The sequence below is a fragment of the Agelaius tricolor genome, unplaced genomic scaffold, assembly GCF_023055355.1.
Source record: "Agelaius tricolor isolate 1412-34295 unplaced genomic scaffold, bAgeTri1.0.p SCAF_7, whole genome shotgun sequence".
In the NCBI taxonomy this organism is placed as follows: Eukaryota; Metazoa; Chordata; class Aves; order Passeriformes; family Icteridae; genus Agelaius; species Agelaius tricolor.
Genome location: NW_027269267.1, coordinates 15238142 through 15257199, shown reverse-complemented (window position 1 = coordinate 15257199; position 19058 = coordinate 15238142). Strand labels below are relative to the sequence as shown.

The 19058-nt window shown below is 36.9% G+C and overlaps 1 protein-coding gene across 6 annotated transcripts in view; it reads left to right on the top strand.

The window, feature by feature from the left end:
* Positions 1-19058, top strand: part of CNKSR2 (connector enhancer of kinase suppressor of Ras 2) — a 207743-nt gene that overhangs the window by 55317 nt on the left and 133368 nt on the right. For all 6 annotated transcript variants that reach the window (XM_071430403.1, XM_071430405.1, XM_071430402.1 and 3 more), the window contains exon 4: positions 4726-4813. In XM_071430403.1, coding sequence (XP_071286504.1) covers positions 4726-4813 — 88 coding nt within the window. The remainder of the gene's footprint in view (positions 1-4725; positions 4814-19058) is intronic.

Here is a 19058-nt window from a genome sequence, read left to right as displayed (position 1 = left end):
GTTGCCTTTAAAGACTGCGTTATATTGCAGCTTTGGTTGCCTCTCTCTTTGAAAGATTTTGGACTATTATGTTTAATCAAAAGGCTCTGAGGATGTTTTCCCTTGTTAGGATGCTAAAATAAGCATGATACTGGTTTTAAACTGCTCACAGTGTTTATTGTTATAAAATATCTCAGTACTACAACTAATGGTGAAATAGGATGAATTTTTGATTTGGGTTATGCTTTTACTAACAGCATTCTGAATTTGTCCAAATTGCAACTTTTTAAAGTGAAATTGTTATTTCTATGTATTATTTCCCCTTAATGTTATATGAAGAAGACTGATGAGGAGGCTAAAGCGTATGAGGAAAAAATAGTTGATAATGTAGAAATAGTGAGGGTATGCATCTCCTTTGCAAAATTTTAATTGTTTTTGAAGGATTTTTTTCATGTGGAATCAATAGTTGTAACTATTAATAGCTGTTGAATTGTATTATTTTTTAATTCTGTGATGGAATTAGCTGTGCTATGTTAATGTGACCGGTTTTTCTAAGAGTCCTTCAGGGTGGTTTCATGAATGAATGTTTAATAATAGAACTTATTTTTTCATTCTGAAAGATGCTGATGCTGTTAAAAATGCTAATTAGGTCTCAATTCATAAAAGTGTACACACATACATGTGTGTTGCAGCCTACATTACATGTGTATAAACAAAGTCACATTTCAGAGGTGTTAGATTATTTATGTCAGACACTGGTTTAAAAAAGTGAAAAGAACCAGTAGCCTTTTCATGCCTTGTCTTAGGAAAACTTTACATCCTATATAGATGAGGGCATTGAAGTTGATTGACTTTAGTATTTAAAAAAAAAAAAAATAAGCACCAGTGTTTTTTCCCTGTGGATGAGGTGTTTCAAAGCTCTTCATCTTGCCCTCGTGTCTCATAAGGTAAAGGTTCACAATGTGGGTTTGCATAGTGGAAAAATATCGTGGTTCCCACTTTTCCAGCTGTATTCATGATCACAAAATGTCTATTAATGTAATTATGCTTGAAACCTATTACCCACTCATTTGTGAATGTGGTTTGAAAATGACTAATGGCTTCAAGTGGTGGAAAGGAGAAGGATAGAGAAAATGCGAGACTAAAGGCAAAAACTACCCTGTATGTGTTTGCAAAAGCATTCATGTGATTGTGTAAATTTATTTTCCTTAAGATATCAGGTGTAGAAGGTTAGACAAATAATGAAAATGGGAAACCAGCAGAGGTTTGGAAGAGGAAATGAGTGGAAAGGGCATGTGGTAGATGTGCTGTGGGGCTACAAAGGTGTTTCCATGTGGGTGTTGCAAGGAAATCACAATTCTGAAGGAAGAACAAACGAATTACGTGAGAAACAGTAAAAAGTCTTCCCCAAAGAGGGCAATGTGTATTGGAAATATCTTGGAAATGACTGTGAGAGGTGAGACACTGAGATCAGTGTTGCAGCAGGAAGTGGGACAACACGTGACCCCAGACCAAGGCACTTCTTTAGTTCCTGTTTAAATTTAAAAGCACCAAATTGGACAGTACAGGTGTTGAAAATTGCAAGTTTTTCTCAGGGAATTTTCTTCACTGGAGTTGTATGATGTTCCTCAAACCTGAAGGTCCTAGGGTCTGTGAAAAATGTGGCTTTGAAAGAAAAGCATAGAAATTGCAAGGTGATAGAAATGGCTCTGCCAAGCCAAGGATTTTTTTTTTTTTAAAGTAGAGAGAAGTTGTCTAATTAAACAGGGAATTTCTTATACCTGGTGCAGGTCTTAAGGAAGAAAGGGTTTTAGCAGCCACCTGAAGTTATAGTATATGTAGGCTTTATTTGCATTTATACAAGTTGATTCATCTATTCACATTCATTAATATTGAGCTGTATTAAAATTATAAGCAATGGGTGTATTATCAATGAAGAGATTTTTTTGTCAGATTGGTATTTTACACTGTGTCTCATGTGAAATCCAGTTGGGGATCCTACAGTGAAGTTTCTGTTGCTATTTTGATTGAAACTGCTGGCATGTTGTTACACTGAATCTTGCAGGACTTTGTCTACTGAATTTGAGGCTTGGGATGGAATCCCAAAATACATTTCCTTTGGAGGCAAACATTTAGAGAGGCCCTTACCATTTATCTAGCTGCTTATATAGAAGTGGCTGTGTAATTGTGCATGCACATGGCCTCCAGGGATGGGGTCTGAACTGGAGATGGGGAGAAAAGGGAGTTGCAGTTTTACTGGTCCAGTTTCCAGCAATACCCCTGAGAGGCATCTGCAGAAATTGATGCAAGGGAGTTGGTTTAAAAGCTACAGAGACTTCCAGAGGAGGCAGTTGGAGGATCCCTTTGGTTTTCTGCAGAAGCAGAGTTTATTTAAACCATGAACCTGCCTCCTTATCTTTTTAAGTTGTGAAGCACTTCTCAAAATCTTACATCTTAGTTGTTGATTTGTAGTAGTCTTCTTCCTCCTGCTGACACCCTTGCTGCCTGCTTGACATGCTGTTGCCAGTAAGTCTTCACTGGGATAACTTAAATCTAACTAAAATGAGTAATGTCTCAGTCCCTTTGCCCGCTCTTTAAAGTCAACAAAGTTTATTTGGGGCATTTTTAATGATTTTCACTGAGAGTAATGATGGTAAAAAATACTCGTACTTTTCTCATGAACCATGAAACCAAACTAAATTACAAAAGTATGAGGGAGTATGATGTGGTATTAGAAGCCAAAGCCTACTGTGTGATTTTGTTTAGAGAAATGCTGGAGGCTGTGAAATGTCAAATAGATTCCAGTTGTGTAATTTCAGGATCAAATTGTATTAACACCCATACTTAAAGTAAAATAATACCATTTGCTAGTTTGATTCCATTCATCTTCAATAAAAGCAAGTTCCTTAATGAACATGACCTTTTTAAATCAAGGTTTCAGGTAGATTTCAGAACCTCAATAGTTACAATTATGGAAGGAAAAATCAGTGGTTTTATACATCTTGACTAGTGTACTTCTTCAAACACAATTATCACAGAATCCCCGGAGTTAGAATGGACCATCATGATCATTGAGTCCATCTCCTGACTCTGCACAGGACACACCAACAATGACACCAAGTGCCTGAAAGCATTGTCCAAATACTTCTTGAACTCAGTTATGGTTCATAACCAAGCAGTTCAGTTACCTTGTTACCTTTCATCCTTTAATATGCTCATATATCTCCTAAACTTCAGTAATAATCTCTGGGTGTGCCTGTGGGTTGGCCTGCTCTAGTGTGTACCTACTGTATGGTTGTCATATGCTGCAGAAGACTTGGCCTCTGAATTGTGAGTGTATGTTCTATATCCAGTGACTTTCATAAGGCACCTTTTGGAATTTACCTTAGCTTCCAGTGTCTGTACTTTCATTTTAAAAGAATGTACTGGTTTCCTCTCTAGAAAATAAAGGCAGAAAGTGGATGTCATTGTGTGATGTATTATATAAAATTAAAGCTGGTAGACTTAATTAAGCACCTCAGAGTTAATTCTGTCTTATGAACCATCAGGGCTGGATTGAGAGCCCTAGAGAAGAAAGAGAGCATGAGAAGAAACCATCAGAGATAGTGGAGTTCACATGGGGTTATTAATGGACAATTCCAAATCTGCCCACACTAAAATTTCAGTAATTCTGTGTTTAGAATTACTGTAATTTAGAAACCTGTTAGTGCCAGTAGAAACAGAGTATTTACAGCTATCACTGGGACTTGCTTATAGCAAAGTTCTTTGTACTGGAAATGTCTTCAGGCTTAAATAAGGAAGGCAGAATACCAAGCAGTGCTGTAAAACTCTTCAAGGTATATTCAACTGTATGCAAAGTGATGAAAGAAGCCAGTTGGGGAAGGGATTAGTGAACCATCCTGATATAAAGACAACCTCACTACCACCTGTTTTTTTGTGTGTTTTAAATGTTTGAAGCAGGTAGAGACAAATGCTATCTTTGTGATGCTAATAATGCCCATAAAGTCCTAATAAAGTCAAGCTCTTGACTCCTCTTAGAGAAAATAACAGTCCTGCCTAGTGTTTGGCTACTTCTTGAATAAAGAATATAGGTCACGTATATGAGCTTACAGTTTGTGAGGCTTGTAGAACACAAATTAGATAACCAAATACATTTTAGCAGTGCCTCTAGAAGGCAAGCAAGCTTCCAGGTAGGCAAGCATTTTAAACATCCTAATATAAAGTTTTTAAAGGCTGGGACACATGTAGGTAAGGTCTGTCAATATTGGATTACACTGTTCATTTCACTAAGAAGTTCTGACTGTAGCACAGTGTGTGAGAATGTCAGGTTGTGCTTCCAGTTTAGGCTTTGTAGCCACTTCTCAGCATTCTTCGATGCATCTCTGGCTTTAAATGCTGTTTCCCCCTCTAGATTCTACCTATTCCAAGTCACTCTACTACTTCCCCCAGATATTAGATCAAATGCCAAGAATCCCAGTGAATCAGCCAAAAGCTTCTCTGATCTCATTCACATCTGGACACCATTCCTATCACAGGAGGAAGTAGTGCCTCTGACTGTCTTTATAAGGGTATTCCCAAACCAATGCAGAAGGCCAGCTGGGCTTCTTCTGGGGGAGTGAAGGTAGTCCAGAAGTAAACTGTTAGAAATAATGCTTTTCTAAATGGAATTTCTGAAAGAGGAACTTAAAACTGCAAGTGGATATCTGCTAGTGCTATTCAACTTATTTCTTTTTTTTTTATTTTTAGATCACCTTTTGCTGCTGTCACAGATTACTCAGTAACAAGAAATAATGTCATACAACTCTGTCTGGAACTAACAACAATAGTACAACAGGTATGAGACAGTCTGCTTAGCAGTTTATTTTCTTCTGAACTGTAAATGGCTATTACCTTCTTTCCCACAATTTTGTTTAACACAGGCTATATCATTGTCCAACCAAAATAAGGGAATACTAGTATTTAGTAAATGTTTTTGAAAAATTCTATTTTCTGGTTTTATAGTACTAGTTTGTGTTGTTCTGTGTACATGGCTCTGCATATCTCAGCAGTAATATTTATCTTGAGTTCTCTAGTATAATATAATCACTATAAAATGAGGTAACTACTTGATAATTTGCATCTTTAATTATATTTTTTATATTATTTATTTGTCTTCAAATTTTAATTACCTGTCTGGTTCAAATGATCTATATATATATTGAACTTTAGTAATCCTTTCTTTCCTAAAGTTTGTATCATTTAGACACCTGTTGAAGCATGCTGCCATGGGATGGTTAGAATGTTTTGATTATATTTTTGTACATCCTACCTTCAAGAAATCCAGAAGTAGTTACTGAGAAGTAAGTTAGTTAATGGGCTTCACTGGGGAGTGCAAACCTGGGAACCTTCCCTGCCCTTCTGTCTGTGGGTTAGGTCTGTCTCTTGTTCTGCTGTCTGTTGTTCTGCTGAACTGTGAAGTCTCTGCTGCCAGGCAGAAGTCTGAGGGATGGTTTGCACTTGAGAAATTAGAGTGGAGAAAAAGGGAGAGAGAGAGTGGGCTAGGTAATAGGAGCCCTGAGGAGACTTTCTGGTTTTTACAAGCATCACACCAAACTAAGAAAAACTAAACTTCTGACTCAGCTGTCCAGACTGGTCATTTTCCACTGTGCATCACTGTCTTTAGATAGTTTTTAGATGAGGGAAGGAGGCATCTGATCAATTTTCATGTGTCCCCTATTAACGAGAAAGTGGGTAATGTAGCAACCACAGCAGTATTTCCCAGGAATTAGGTCATTATCAATTCTTCTGAAAAATTCATCCCTATCCATCATACTGCTAATTCACCATGGTGTAGGTTGTTATTTCTCTAGATATATTTTTCAGTGTGAATGAGAATAAATGTTACTGTTTAATACCTTTGGAGAACAGCATTTTTACCTTCTCCAAAAATGGCATAATTCTGCAATCAGAAAGCAGAATTGACTCCTTCTGAAGTCAAAAGAAGCATTTATGTGCCTAAATTTAAGCATGTACTGAAATTCAGTTGGGCTGTATTCAGAAGAACGGTAATGAAAAATTCCATTAGTGGTCTCAAACATGTGTTTTGTGCTCAACTTAAATGCATTCCAGTGGTGCATTTCAAAATGTCCTAGCTGCTGTTTTTTAATATGCTCACTGAACACACTGAGATTCTTCATTGTGCTTTCTTTTGGCTGTAAATTAAATCTTTCAATATCATGTGGTTTTTCTGTCTCAGAATCTTGTTTTCTTTTATATGCAAAGTATTTTATAGTACCTTACTAGCTTAGGGGTTTTTTTATAAAAAATCTACAGAAGGCAATGTTGCAGTTTTTCTTTTTAACAGCAGAGAACAGTTTCTTATAATGCTTAAAGGTTTATAAAAGGTATACAGTCTGTACATTTTTAATAACTTTGAACTTTTTTAAGACTTCTGTAAAATTTCAAAACAGAACTTCAGTAGCTAGGTTCCATTAGGAACTTTTGGTGTTGATTAATTTATAGTCAATGTTTAGATTTATTAACCAAAACCAATAAACCAATTCTGTAGTCAAGATGAAGAATAAAAAGCACTAAACTTAAAGTGGCTTGCTTGAATTATTTTGCACATTTTGAAGGCAATTGTAATACTGTGTTTCTTCATAGAATTAAATAATATTGTGTGTCTCCCTCATTATCAAAGCTAAGTGGATAATGAATTAAAATGACAGTATTGCATCACTCTTATAAGGATAAAGTCTAAGAAAACCTAATGAGTGTCTATGTTTTAACTTATAAATAATTGAAAAAGCTGGAGTTAGAGACAGATTTTGGTATAAAATGTGGGAAGACATGCTTTGTTTTAACTATCAGGCCACTGCAAGTTATCACTGTAGCCTGCACTAATCATCTGCTTCTATGCAGCTGCTTTGTTTTGGCTGAGGTATTTTTTCCTCCCCCTTAGGATTTTAGGATATTGTTTCACAGCTTCTTCCTGCAGATTTTGACTTGTAATACTGTCCACCTTGCTGATGGCTTCTCTAATTCAGGGCTTGCATTCTTGTTCATTTTTATAAGAAACTCCTTCCTTGCAGAAAAACTGGAGGGAAAAAAAAAAGAATTTAAAAAGCAAATCCATGAGACTGTTATTTTTTTTTTTGCTACCATTTCCTTGCCTTCTCTCTCCTACACATATCTGTCTCTCAGTAGGTATTGAAGGCTCAGCATTATCTGTACTTGGTATTCATAAAAAAGGCCTTTCTTGATGGTACAGGATAGATGTTAAAGGGCTATGTTTGTGTGTGTGAGAGATTGCTTTGGCTTGCACTTTGTTTACATTTGGTTCATTCATGAATTTAGATTTGTGTTGACAGAATTACTCCAGTCACAAATGTGTATCAGGAAGAACATGAGAGCCTGTTCTTGATGGTGTTCATGGGAGTCTTGCTGTTGACTTACATAGTTGGGTTATTCATCTTCAGAAGGTGCCAAGAACTGGTTGGTCCTTTTGAGTGTGATCATTGTAGTTTAGAAAGGTAGCAGTAGCTACTCTTTTAACTTTAGGGAACAGAAGATTTCTTGCTTTCTTAGGCAATCTGTGGACTCCTTTTATTTTTATTCTCAATGCTCTTATTCCTCAGGAATTCATTAAGGTTTTACTAAAGAAGCTTTCTTCTTTAAAATTGAAGCCCTGGAAATCTTGGGAATATCTGAAAAGTCTAATTTTATATTGACTTTGTAAGTTACCAGACGCTAAAGAAAACTTTGCTGCTTAACACACTATTTCTTTTGCTGCTCTTTTATAGTGATCATTAGTAGCCCTCATCACATCTTTTTTGCTTTCCTTAATCAGCTTTCACAATGATTTGCGGTGTTTATTTCGTTTTCATACCACTGATGTTTATCTTGCAGCTTTAGTGTCTTGTGGGATTTACTCAGGAGTATGCTGCAGTAGAAGCATAGCTGTAGGTCTGTAAATACTCCTTTAGAAAAGCTTTGGTGCATTTAATTCTCTGCCTAAAGACCTCTTTGAAGAGCTGTGGTGGAAGCAATGCTGTGTAACCAGGGCAGAGCTGGAGAGCAGTCACTTGGCTGACTGGATGGATCTGCCTTGCATTGCTGCACAGAGCACGCTTCTGACATCAGCTGTCACTCCAACTTCTGGAGGTCACCTCAGGTTTTGGATGACACAGGGTGAGAACCTGAGTGATGCAATTTAGGAGGTGGCAGCCAGGATGGAAGATAGCAAAGAGAGACCAAGATAATCTAACACAAATGCACTGTCTGGACTTTATGGGCACCTGTGATTTTGAGCTAAAAGCTGTGCTGTAGAGCACACAGAAGTGCTCTGTGCACTGCTTTGCTGAGAGGTTTGGAACTTTTTTCCCATTTAAAGGCATTTGAGATATAAAAGAGAAAGTATCCATATATTCCTTGCCCAATGGATGCACTTCCCATCCCAGGGGATATTTCTGTTGGGCTTTTAGCCATGGCTGTGTCTCAGATAAAAGATGTTGAAAAGGATCACAAATTATTTCTTGGGAAATGCACTATTTTTTATGTCATTGTGGGTTTTGTAATCACACGGCTGTAAACTCAAAAGAGAAATGTTTCAAATGTTAAGTTTCACTGAGAAATGTCAGTAGAGGCTTGTTTTCCAGTTAAAAGGATAAAATGGAAATTTACCTTCCTAGCTCCCCTGCACTGACTCAGAATTGAAATGCAGTGATATAAAGTGGTTCTATTCATTTGCCAAGGACAGTATCAAAATCATGAATGAAGAAGAATAATTAATGTCCTGAGTACCAGTCTTAAAAATTATCTCTCATCTTTTCCATCACAATTCCTCACTTTTGTTTTTAAGTCCTAATTATTAAGGACTTTAAGGACTCACTAAATATAGCTTAAAATTTTAAAATTTCAGGTCATACCAAATTGCTAATTATCTCAGGTACCTTTAGCTAATAAAATGGTTTTAATAGTTTAGTGGTGTGAAGCTGTGATTGGATCATCATTAAAACTTCAGGCCCTGCTTTGGGCCTCCAGATTGTAGAGATTTTCAAAGCAACATGTGTTTTCTGGAGACATATTAAATTTGCATATTAAATTTTAAAGTTTTTTATTTACATTTTTAGCATTATTCATTCCACCCCAACTTTATTACCAAATGTTTGCAGAAAAAACTTTGTTAGCCTGCTGTGGTAATAATAATTTCCTTCCCACCTTTTTTAGATAAAAATACTGCATGATGAGGAGGCCACATTCTTGAAGTTTTTTATTTATATGCATAGCACACTGTTTATACAAAAGGCCCCATATTTGATAAGTGTTTAAGTAACGAGTAAGTGTACAAATAGCTAGCTAGATAGATGTGGGGGAAAGTTAAATAAATATCTCCCCTTGAAAACAATTCACAGGCAATATCTGCCTATCTATATGAAATCAAAATATGAGAGTATTAGAACTCATTGTCAGTAATGCTGACAGGAATTCACTTACCTTGTATCCTTCAAGTGCTGGTCTTATGCAAGATTTTCTCTTCTATAGGTTTCAAAGCAGCTCTCAGTAGTGGTGTTTCAGGATACATACTGATCTGTGCAGTTATTCTCTTCACTTTTGAAAGTTAATGTGTAATGCTTATAATGTATATATAGTCAAAAATAGAAACTAAAGGATTGTGGGAAGCATGAAACTGTTGTTTGTTTACAAGAAGCTATATCAAAGTAGTTTAAATGTATGCTCATGTATGCTCTTTAGCAATGTTTTTCTCTTTTTCATAGTAAAGTAGCTTATTTCTTTTAATGCATACTTTTATGGAAAATTTCAGATGTAATTTAATGTAATGTAAAAAGTGCCTGAGGTACTTAGCATTGATGCCTTTTTCTGATTCTGGTAGTTTGTTTCTGCTATTTGATTATACAGGTTTTTTTTCCCTTGAAATGGCTTACTTGTATATATATTCTCTTTTGATGTAAATTTTGAAGTACTTTTTGAAATGGAATTAGGCATGGAATAACTGAAAGAATAAAAATTCAATAATAGTCTATTGGGATGAACCTCTACTAGAACAAATATGGTGACTCATTAGCTGTCATTGAGATAGGTGCTGTAAAGAGGTATGGGATTTTCTTCCTAAAGTTGTGTACTCCTGTATATGTCTGTGATGTGACATATTCAAAGCAGCTTGTGAAGCTGCCACCCTGTAAAAGTGAATTTGTTTTCTTTTCCATTCTCAGAGAAAGTAATTTCTTTTCCTAGGGGATGGAAGGAAAAACAAAAAACAAAACCAAAAACCACCGAAATACTCAAGGTTGCTTAGTAGGTAAAAACCTTAGTGACCAGAAAGCAAAAATTGTTATTGGCTTGTTTTGTTATTTTTAGGCTTTTTTTATTTTTTTCTTGCTTTTCTTCCAGATTAATGATAGACAGTATGTGAACATGGGGGAAAAGTGAAACACAAAGCAGAAGACTTTTTGACAGGGCATATGTTAGTAAACCAATGTAGCTGTTGAATTTTTCTAAGAAATGGAGATGGAGTGACTCAAGGTGACAGTGAAGGAGTCAGGGACTATGGAACCCAGTCATGGAACCACATGCAGAAAGTTGGTGAAAACTGAGATAAAGTGTAGATAGGAGAGAAAATGTGGTTTTGTATCTCATGTTTCCTTTAAACAAAAGCTTTCTTTACAAGGCTGATGTGGGCACTGTGTCTGTGCACACTGAGTGGCATCACAGTCTCCATCTGTGTGAGGCACACAGGATATGCCACTCTTACTGTGTAATTCTTTATACATGGTAACTTCCATGATTAATGAGGATGTGTGTGTTGGTCATATCAGTAGATGTGAAGCGTGAGACTCTGCATTTCTATTACTTCAGACACTGATCTCCTTTCCCAGGGGCAGAGCAGTCTCTGTTACCAGGTACAGTGAAGCAAATTCCAGTTCAGTACGGTGAGTTACAGAAACCATGTGTTGCCAAGGAACCAGTAAGAGCCTTAAGCATAAATGAGTGTAGTGTCTTTCTTTATTTCAGGACTATGTATGTGTTTGTTTGCTTAAATCCATTACATATACATACATTTGAGATGATCCAATATGAAACATTGAAGTTGTAGCTAAGCCTGGAATGCCATCTACCTGAATATCAGTACTTTTTTTCCGTTCAAACAATTTAATTTTTTCTATTGGCAAAATAACCACCTATAAAAATATAAAACATGCAATATTTTGCTGCAGTTGTATTTTCAAACCAGGATTATTTACCATGACACTACTAGAGGAAAAGCAGAACTGAAAAATTAAGAAGTTATTTGCCTCTAAATTGTCATGGAAGTGACATTGAAAACTTAAGAACTGCACAATACATCGTGCTGCAAGCTCTATTTTGCATGCCAGTAATAAAACAGTTTGGATGCATGAGGCTTATTTAGAGGTGTGGGAAGTGTTTTGAGTTTGGTTTTTTTCCTTTGGATGTACGATTTTTTCCTCAGTTCCTATCTCTCATCTGTTGATAATTTCAGTGGATTTTTTTTGCCTATGAGAATGTCACCAAGTAGAGAAATCATCTGAACAGCTGAAATTTGACTTAGACTATGTAAGCACTTGGATTCTGAAGGATATATGAGCAAGTATCAGTGATTTTAGTTGGTGCTGAAATGCTGGCTGTGGTTTCTGACTGAATGGTGTGCTGGCTCATTTTAGAAAAAAGGAAGAGGTGTAACTCCCTCCATGCAAAGTAAGAATTAATATGTGACCATATCCCTAAGGAAAGCAACATGATGTCTTTTACAGAAAGGAGAAATAATTGGAAATGGAAAATTACTTCTGAAAGATAGAATAAAAGAGCTTAGTGTACCTATTGCATCTCTCTTAATCCAGCAAGCAATTTTTCCCAATAGTTGCTTGGCCTGTGGGTGATTTATGTAAGTTGTATTAAATTTCTACATGAAGTATTCTGTTACTATGGTGATAGGTGCCACTCCACACAGATTGTTTAAATAAAATTAAAGCAATTCTTTGTACTCAGTAAGCTGAGTAATTGCTATTAGTTTGTACACAGGGGTTATGAACTTAGAGTTCTGCAGGTTTATTGCATTTTCAGGGAAAGGCTCTAGACTTCAGGAAGCATGTGTGTAGGTTGCATAAGAAATGTCCTTTTTTTATAGCATTTATTTATTAGCTTGCATTGTATTTTACCAATAGAGATTTTTTCCTTCTCCTCTTACTGTGATGCCTGCTCACCACTCTGCTTTCTCCCACCTCTCTCAGTTCTTATGCACATTTCCAGTGGGCAAGGACAGAGTGGGTCCTGCAGGTTCAAATGAGTTTACTGGCTCAAGTGTGGAGGGGAAGGGAATTCATTATAATAGAATGAGGATGTTATAGACCCAGTGGCAAGAAACTGCAGGAATTGAATAACTGTAGCATAAATGAGAAAGAAAGCAAATATTTCTGAACGGCAGTGGGAATAAAATCGACAGGATTTGTGTGGGAAGCAAAGAGGAGTTGAAAATGGCACCCAGGTTGTGAGCTTGTGGGACATAAGGTGGTGGAGCTATTGACAGAGATAGGGAAAGAAAGGGGGAACAGGGAGTGTTTGGGAAGAAACGTGATTGCAGCTCATCAGCATCCTGTGTAAGGGCTGGTGGCAAATATCCAGAAGGAGATTCTGAACTGTGAATGTGAACAGAAGGGCTGAGAGATCTGTGACTCATCCACACAGAGATGATAATTAAAGCAGCATGATTTTAGGAGGCTGCTGAGCAATAGGGAAGAGGTTGCAGAAAAGGGGAGAGTTGAGGATAGAGCTCCCTGGGACTGTTGCAGTTGAAGCAGCCATAATGGGAGACTTTTTGAGCAGCCCAGTGGAAAGAAAGTCATGGAAATAGCATATTTTGGGATGGTTACATAGAAATACAGCACAAATTTTAACAGTGTCTGTGTAATTTTAAAAATTCATTTCATGTGGCAGCAGCCAAGGGTTACCTGTGCAAGCATTGAGTGCTGTATAGCTTGGAGGAGCTTGCTATTGCATTTTATTTAGGTAAGAGACAGAAGAAAAGTATTTCCTTTCCCCCTCTCTCTGTTCCAAATATTTGTAATTTTCAGTGTCCAAAGTCCCTACCTTTTGTATCAACAGCCTGCCAGACCTCAAAATATAAGATGTGATAAAGCACATCAGGAAATGGCTGACTGCGTCATGCTCTTATTTCTTAGCATGTTGCCAGAGGAGAATGTTACCTGCTTACTAGCTTCTGTAGCTTTTGGGGCATTTAAGGTTTTTTGTTCCTTGTACTTTTGAAGGGGGGTTGGAGGAGAGGGTTGAACAGAGCTGTATATCTGTCAGTTTGTTTTCTATTATTCCAGTAATTACCCAGACATGCCTGTAAATCACAGTCTAAGAAGGATTCCATAATATCCATCAGTTTTCTAATCATCATGCTCTACAGAACACAGCATTTTGTCATAGGCAGCCATAGTCTGGGCTTCTTCAAAAGCAGATTGAGGATTGAGGGAGGTGATTCCCCCACTCTGCTGCATTCTGGTGAGATTCCACCTGCAGTGCTGCATCCAGCTCTGAGGCCCCCATGTAAGAAGGATGTGGATCTGTTGGAACGACTCCAGAGGACATCACAAAGATGATCAGAGGGCTGGAGTCCCTCTGCTACGAATACAGGCCAAGTGAGTTGTTGAACCTGGAAAAGAGAATGCTCCAGGAACACCTTATAAGCAGCCTTCCAGTGCCTAAAGGGGGCTACAAAAGAGCTGGAGAGGGACTTTTCACAGGGGTGTGTAGTGACAGGACAAGGGGGAATGGCTTTAAACTGAAAGAGGCCAGTTTTAGATTAGATATTGGGAAGAAATTCTTCAGTGTGAGGGTGGTGAGGCACTGGAACAGGTTGTCCAGAGGAGTTGTGGATGCTCCACCCCTGGCAGTGTTCAAGGCCAAGCTGAATGGGGCCCTGAGCAACCTGGTCTAGTGAGGGGCATCCCTGCTCATGGCAGTGGTATAGGAACTAGATGATCTTTAGGTCCCTTCCAGCCCAAACCATTACAGGATATCATTCAAGTCTATTGTTTCAAAACTGTCATTGTTTATTCCTGCCATCAGCTGAATTAGACATATTTCCAATGTATTTTCTAATTAGTAAAAGGCTAAATTAACTCAACCTGTCTTACCCTTTTACCTGTTTGGAAACTATATACCGGTGTCTTTGTCTGAGAATAGCGATAAGGATAATAATGAATGAAAGTACACTAAAGGTTATAAAACTTCTGCCACCTTCATGTGTTGGCCAAGCTTTAGACTTTGTCATCATTATTGTTGAGAACTTTTGTGAAGATCTTCAGCGATGACTTCAGCAAAACTCAGTCTTGTGGCTCTCTTGCTTTTGCTGAATTGGGCAGAATTCAAACCAAATGAGCCATTCTAGAGCCAATGGCATGAATTCCCTAGACCCAGTGACACTCGAACAGGCACCTTGGAGCCAGAACAACTTATTTTGCACTACTGAGACTGAAGGCGCTGGAAGTTATGATCTGGGCATTCTCAAGTTAATTATTTTTTATTGTTGCTAAGTAGCAAGACCAACAGATCATCCATTTGACTTACACTGCTATTAAAGTATTCAGTTACAGTGTTAATCAATTTGAGAAGCAAGGGATGTAAAGGATTCTTTGATTTAATTCCAGCCAATGGCTGCATTGCTCAAGAGGGTTTTGTGGCAAAGGTTTGGCGATTTATGAGAGTCTGAACCCCCTTTTAAGCAATCATGTAATTCATTATTTTTGTTACAAATAGAAAACTGGAGCTGCATAGCTTAGAGTATTTTGCATAACTTGAAAAACAATGGTGACAACAATTCTATTTGACATGTTGTGGTGGTTTGACAGGAAATGTGTTTTTTGGGATGCTGTGTTTTTGGCCAATGGATATTCAGACTTTAAACCATGTTAAACATGTTAAAACATGTTAAACCATGACACATGTTTTTAAGCAGTATGTAAAATCTAGCCCTCTTGAAACTAGACATGGAAGATGAATGGGATTTCTCATGCATTTTCCCAGTAATTTTACTACTACTTTTAAATGGTGTTCCTAATGCAATTACCTATGTTTTCATCCGCCACATACTGGAAAAAACAGTGCAATATTCACATGCATAAACATAAACATATATTAAAAAGCTTAATCACTTTGTTAATCATAATTAGCTTCCTGTAAATTCAGTTGGACCGTAGGGAAAAAGAAATGAAGAAATAAGTGAAGAAGGTCCACCACAAGCATCATAAAAGCTACCCAGAGAATTGATGATTTCATGGCAAGCTCTTGCTCTTCACAAGTTGCTCCAGTTGAATCGATCCCACAGCCTGCCTTTTTAGGCAATGCTACTATCATATGCATTTAAAAAGGACATTTTTGGATTAATATGTTACCTGAAAATTTTGACATTTTGTTCCTGAAAATCACGTAGTCTGGTTCTATATCAGTTTTGCCTAGGAATTTGCCTTGCCTTATAGGAGAAAATAAATTAGGATGACTACATGTACATGAGCAACTAAGGCATTCTGCTGAACAAGCAAATATAATGAAAGGAGCCCACTCCATCTCTGGGTACTCTGATGTAAGGTTTACTAGAAATGCTGAAATGTTGGTGAAAGATTTAATGCATATATTTCTGCATTTCTCCTTTTTAAAAATCCATTAACTATTTCTGTGTATATATTTCTTTTTCTGAACTAGCATAATTTTATTCTGAAGTAAAGTTATGGAGTTGACAGGAACTTAAGACTGCCAAGAAGAGTGCAGTGCATCAGCTGCCTGGAATACATGGCAAAACCATGAATAATAATAATAGTTGTAGTAGTGGTAATAATGATGGAAAGTTTTAAGATTATAGCCTGCAAGTATCCTGAGAGAAGTGTTTGACAGGTAATTGCAATAGGTAATTTGACAGGTTGCCAACTTGAACTTGTAAACCAAATCATATAGATGCAAAAATACAAATATTTTCTGCAGAATATTTATCCCACAGTTATAGTACTGGAGAGCTGCATGAATATTTTTTATCTCTGGGACATGGGAGCAGTAGGGTAAGTTGGCAGGTTGTCTTTATCTCAGTTCTTCACATTTTGAGTTAAGACTTAATCAATGTGTGTGACTAGAAAACAAAGAGTAAGAAAAGTATTAGTGTAATTAGCTGATCCTATTCCCCACTTCAGTGAGATACTAAAACAAATGTTTAAAAAGAAGGTGCTAATACTGAGGATAGAAGGAAAAAAAAGGAAAAATAAAGCATCATAAACACTGCTTTTGAAAGAAAAAAGTCCACAGGTATTTGTATTTTATATATGTTGTCTCACATCTGATTTGTTCCAGCAGTGTCTGGGGTGGGATGGGTAAAATGTGTACATTTTGCAGTGTTGTCACCAGTCAGTGCTGTCTGATTCAGTGGGTTTAATATAAACATCCTCAGCAATTATTCCTTATGACATTATGGTAGGATCTGTGCAGATATAATTTAAAATTTTTTTTTGTAGAGACCATGTGAAGGTTGTGAAGGTCAGAACTTCTGGAAGAAATAAGCAATTCCTCTCAGTTACAGTGCGGTGTAGGTCTTGCTAGTCTTAAAATTAGGTTTTCAAATTGTACTGGGATTGAAGATGGAGAAGAACCTGCTCCTTGATTTGTGTGGTTTGTTCTTGCTGCTCTTATCTTCCTCCCTTCTTGCTTTTTTTTCTTCCCTTCCATATTGGAGCTCTTGTTTCTCTTTTTTTAGGATAGTTCCAGCTGTATGAGAAAGTTCCATTTTGCCGTTTTTGTGCACGAGGCAGAGCTGGAAAGAGTGACCATGAAGATCTGATATTAGTCATAAAGTTGTTCCATCATATTTCCCTTTTTCTTGTGGATGATGCTCTGCCATTTTTCTCCCTTAAACTGCTAATGCCAGTATTTGACTATATCTTAAGGAAATGTAAATTAGCACAACTTCTTTTTTTGCTTTATTAACAATGTGTGTCATTAATGTTTTAGAAAATAATCCACAATTAGCTGAAACTCTGTAAGGTTATTTTCTGAAGTTTAGTTTTGTTGGCTAGAAGATCACATAGCCTAGGTATACTTACAGTATGGCAGTGAATATATATGCAAAGTTCAGAGAATAAACAAGTAGAAGTAATACATCTCCTCTTTGCTTTAACTGTGCCTTTCAGTTCAGGGATAATCGCAGTATTGGTTTAACTAAGTGAATAGCAAATTTTTAGCTTGTGTAGGAGTAAAGCTTGGTTGCAGAATTTTGTGTGTGTTCTTGCTTTTCTAAAGTAGGAAAGAAGTTGATGTTAAACTTGCATATGATCTGTTTCTTACCTTAATTGCAATATTTTGGTACTCTAGTTAAACATATATTAAAGAAAACCTTTAAGGAGTAAGATATGGGCTTGTATGGAAGAAAAAGACATTCTCCAGCTGTGGGTGGTATTGCTACTAAGAATAAAAATTTATTTCTAATTGCATAGTTAGAGACTTTTTATAGTTCTCAAGTGCTTTAAGCTCTTTTAGGTGAGATGAAATGGGTATAAAAAAGCAATAACTGTAAATGGTAGAAGCCCCCAGTAAAAAGCAGTAAACCCAAGGGGTGTTTGTGGAGGGTGGGCAAAGTTCTCTTCAGCTCTTGCTTAAAGACAAAGCACAAGGCAGCAAAGGGGAAATAAATGTTCCCTGTGACAGAAGGTGGCATGTGGCTTTTGCTGCTGGGGTTGTTCAGAAGCAGTCTCAGCCCTTCTCTCTAGGGATGGCTGCAGGAAGTGGAAACAAGCCTCAGGGATCAGCTTGGTGACCTTTTCCTAAGTTTCTTTGAATCCTAGACTTCAGGGCTGCTCTGGATTGCCATCATGGTTCTTGCCATTCCTGCACATTTCCCAGAGCTCATGCTTGAATTATGTTTAGTTGGGTGTCATTCATGTATAGAAAAAATGTATTTTGGATTTTTTTTTTTACCTAAGCATTACATCTGCTGTCCTCCAGTTTTTCTGTCTTTTATGGTTTCTTGAACTTTTCTCTTGCCTGCGAAGATGTAGTATCAACAATCTGCTGTTGCTATGTGATGAACTTATTTAGCAATTCTTTTACTCAAACCCTGGACTTGTAGGGAATGGTGTGTTGAGGAGGGAAGATTTAGGGTGAATCTATTCATAGACTGGATGCCTGAGAAGTTTTCACTTGTTTTACTATCTTTTGTGGATTCAGAAGTATTTTAATTTTCTTATATATAGTCTTGGTTTGCCAGAAGAAAGCATATTTCTTTAGCTTCCTTCATGATTGTGGGGGAGTTTTCAGTTCAAGGATTTAGCAATATTTGTCTGTTATTCACTGCTTTCTTGTTTGTAATAAACCCCTATGGCATTTGAAATTAAATTTTTCTTCCCTTATAGTGAGACTTCTCAAACAGTATCCTCTTTAAACTGTGTTTAAACTTATAGTAAACTCTCCTTATTACCAATGAAATTATGTCTGCTGAAAAGCACTTTTTTCTTTAATATAAATGTTGCAATCTCTTCCTGCTATTTTTACAAAATGATTCATAAGTAACCATGCAGAAAATAGATGTATCCAGATTGAAAATGTTACATGCCCTCCCACATAAAACAATGAAATGTGTGTTTTGCTACTAAGATTGCAAATACTTCATTGATGTCTGCATATAATTAAATGTGTTAGATTTTCTTTCCGGCTAAACTTACTGGCAAATGTTTCCTGAATGCCAGCAGCTGTTATTGGGAAAATGCTTCCCAATCAACCTGCTACTTCTGCATACATGACTTTATATGAAGCTTAAGGACACATTGGCTTTTCTTGCCTGAGTAACACTGGAAGTGTTCAAAGAATTAATTTTTTTTTTTTGAAACAGTTGCATATAAAAAAGTTGGTTTTCTAGCAGGATAAACTGATTTTAAAATGAGACTTTAAACATGAAGTCACATCTTTCATGTGTGACTTGAAAGTCCTATCCTTCATATCCAACCACATCTTTCATGTGGTTTGTTAGATAGGATATAAAGCATCTGTTCCAAACAGAGCTTGCACAAATTACCACAAAGTCACAG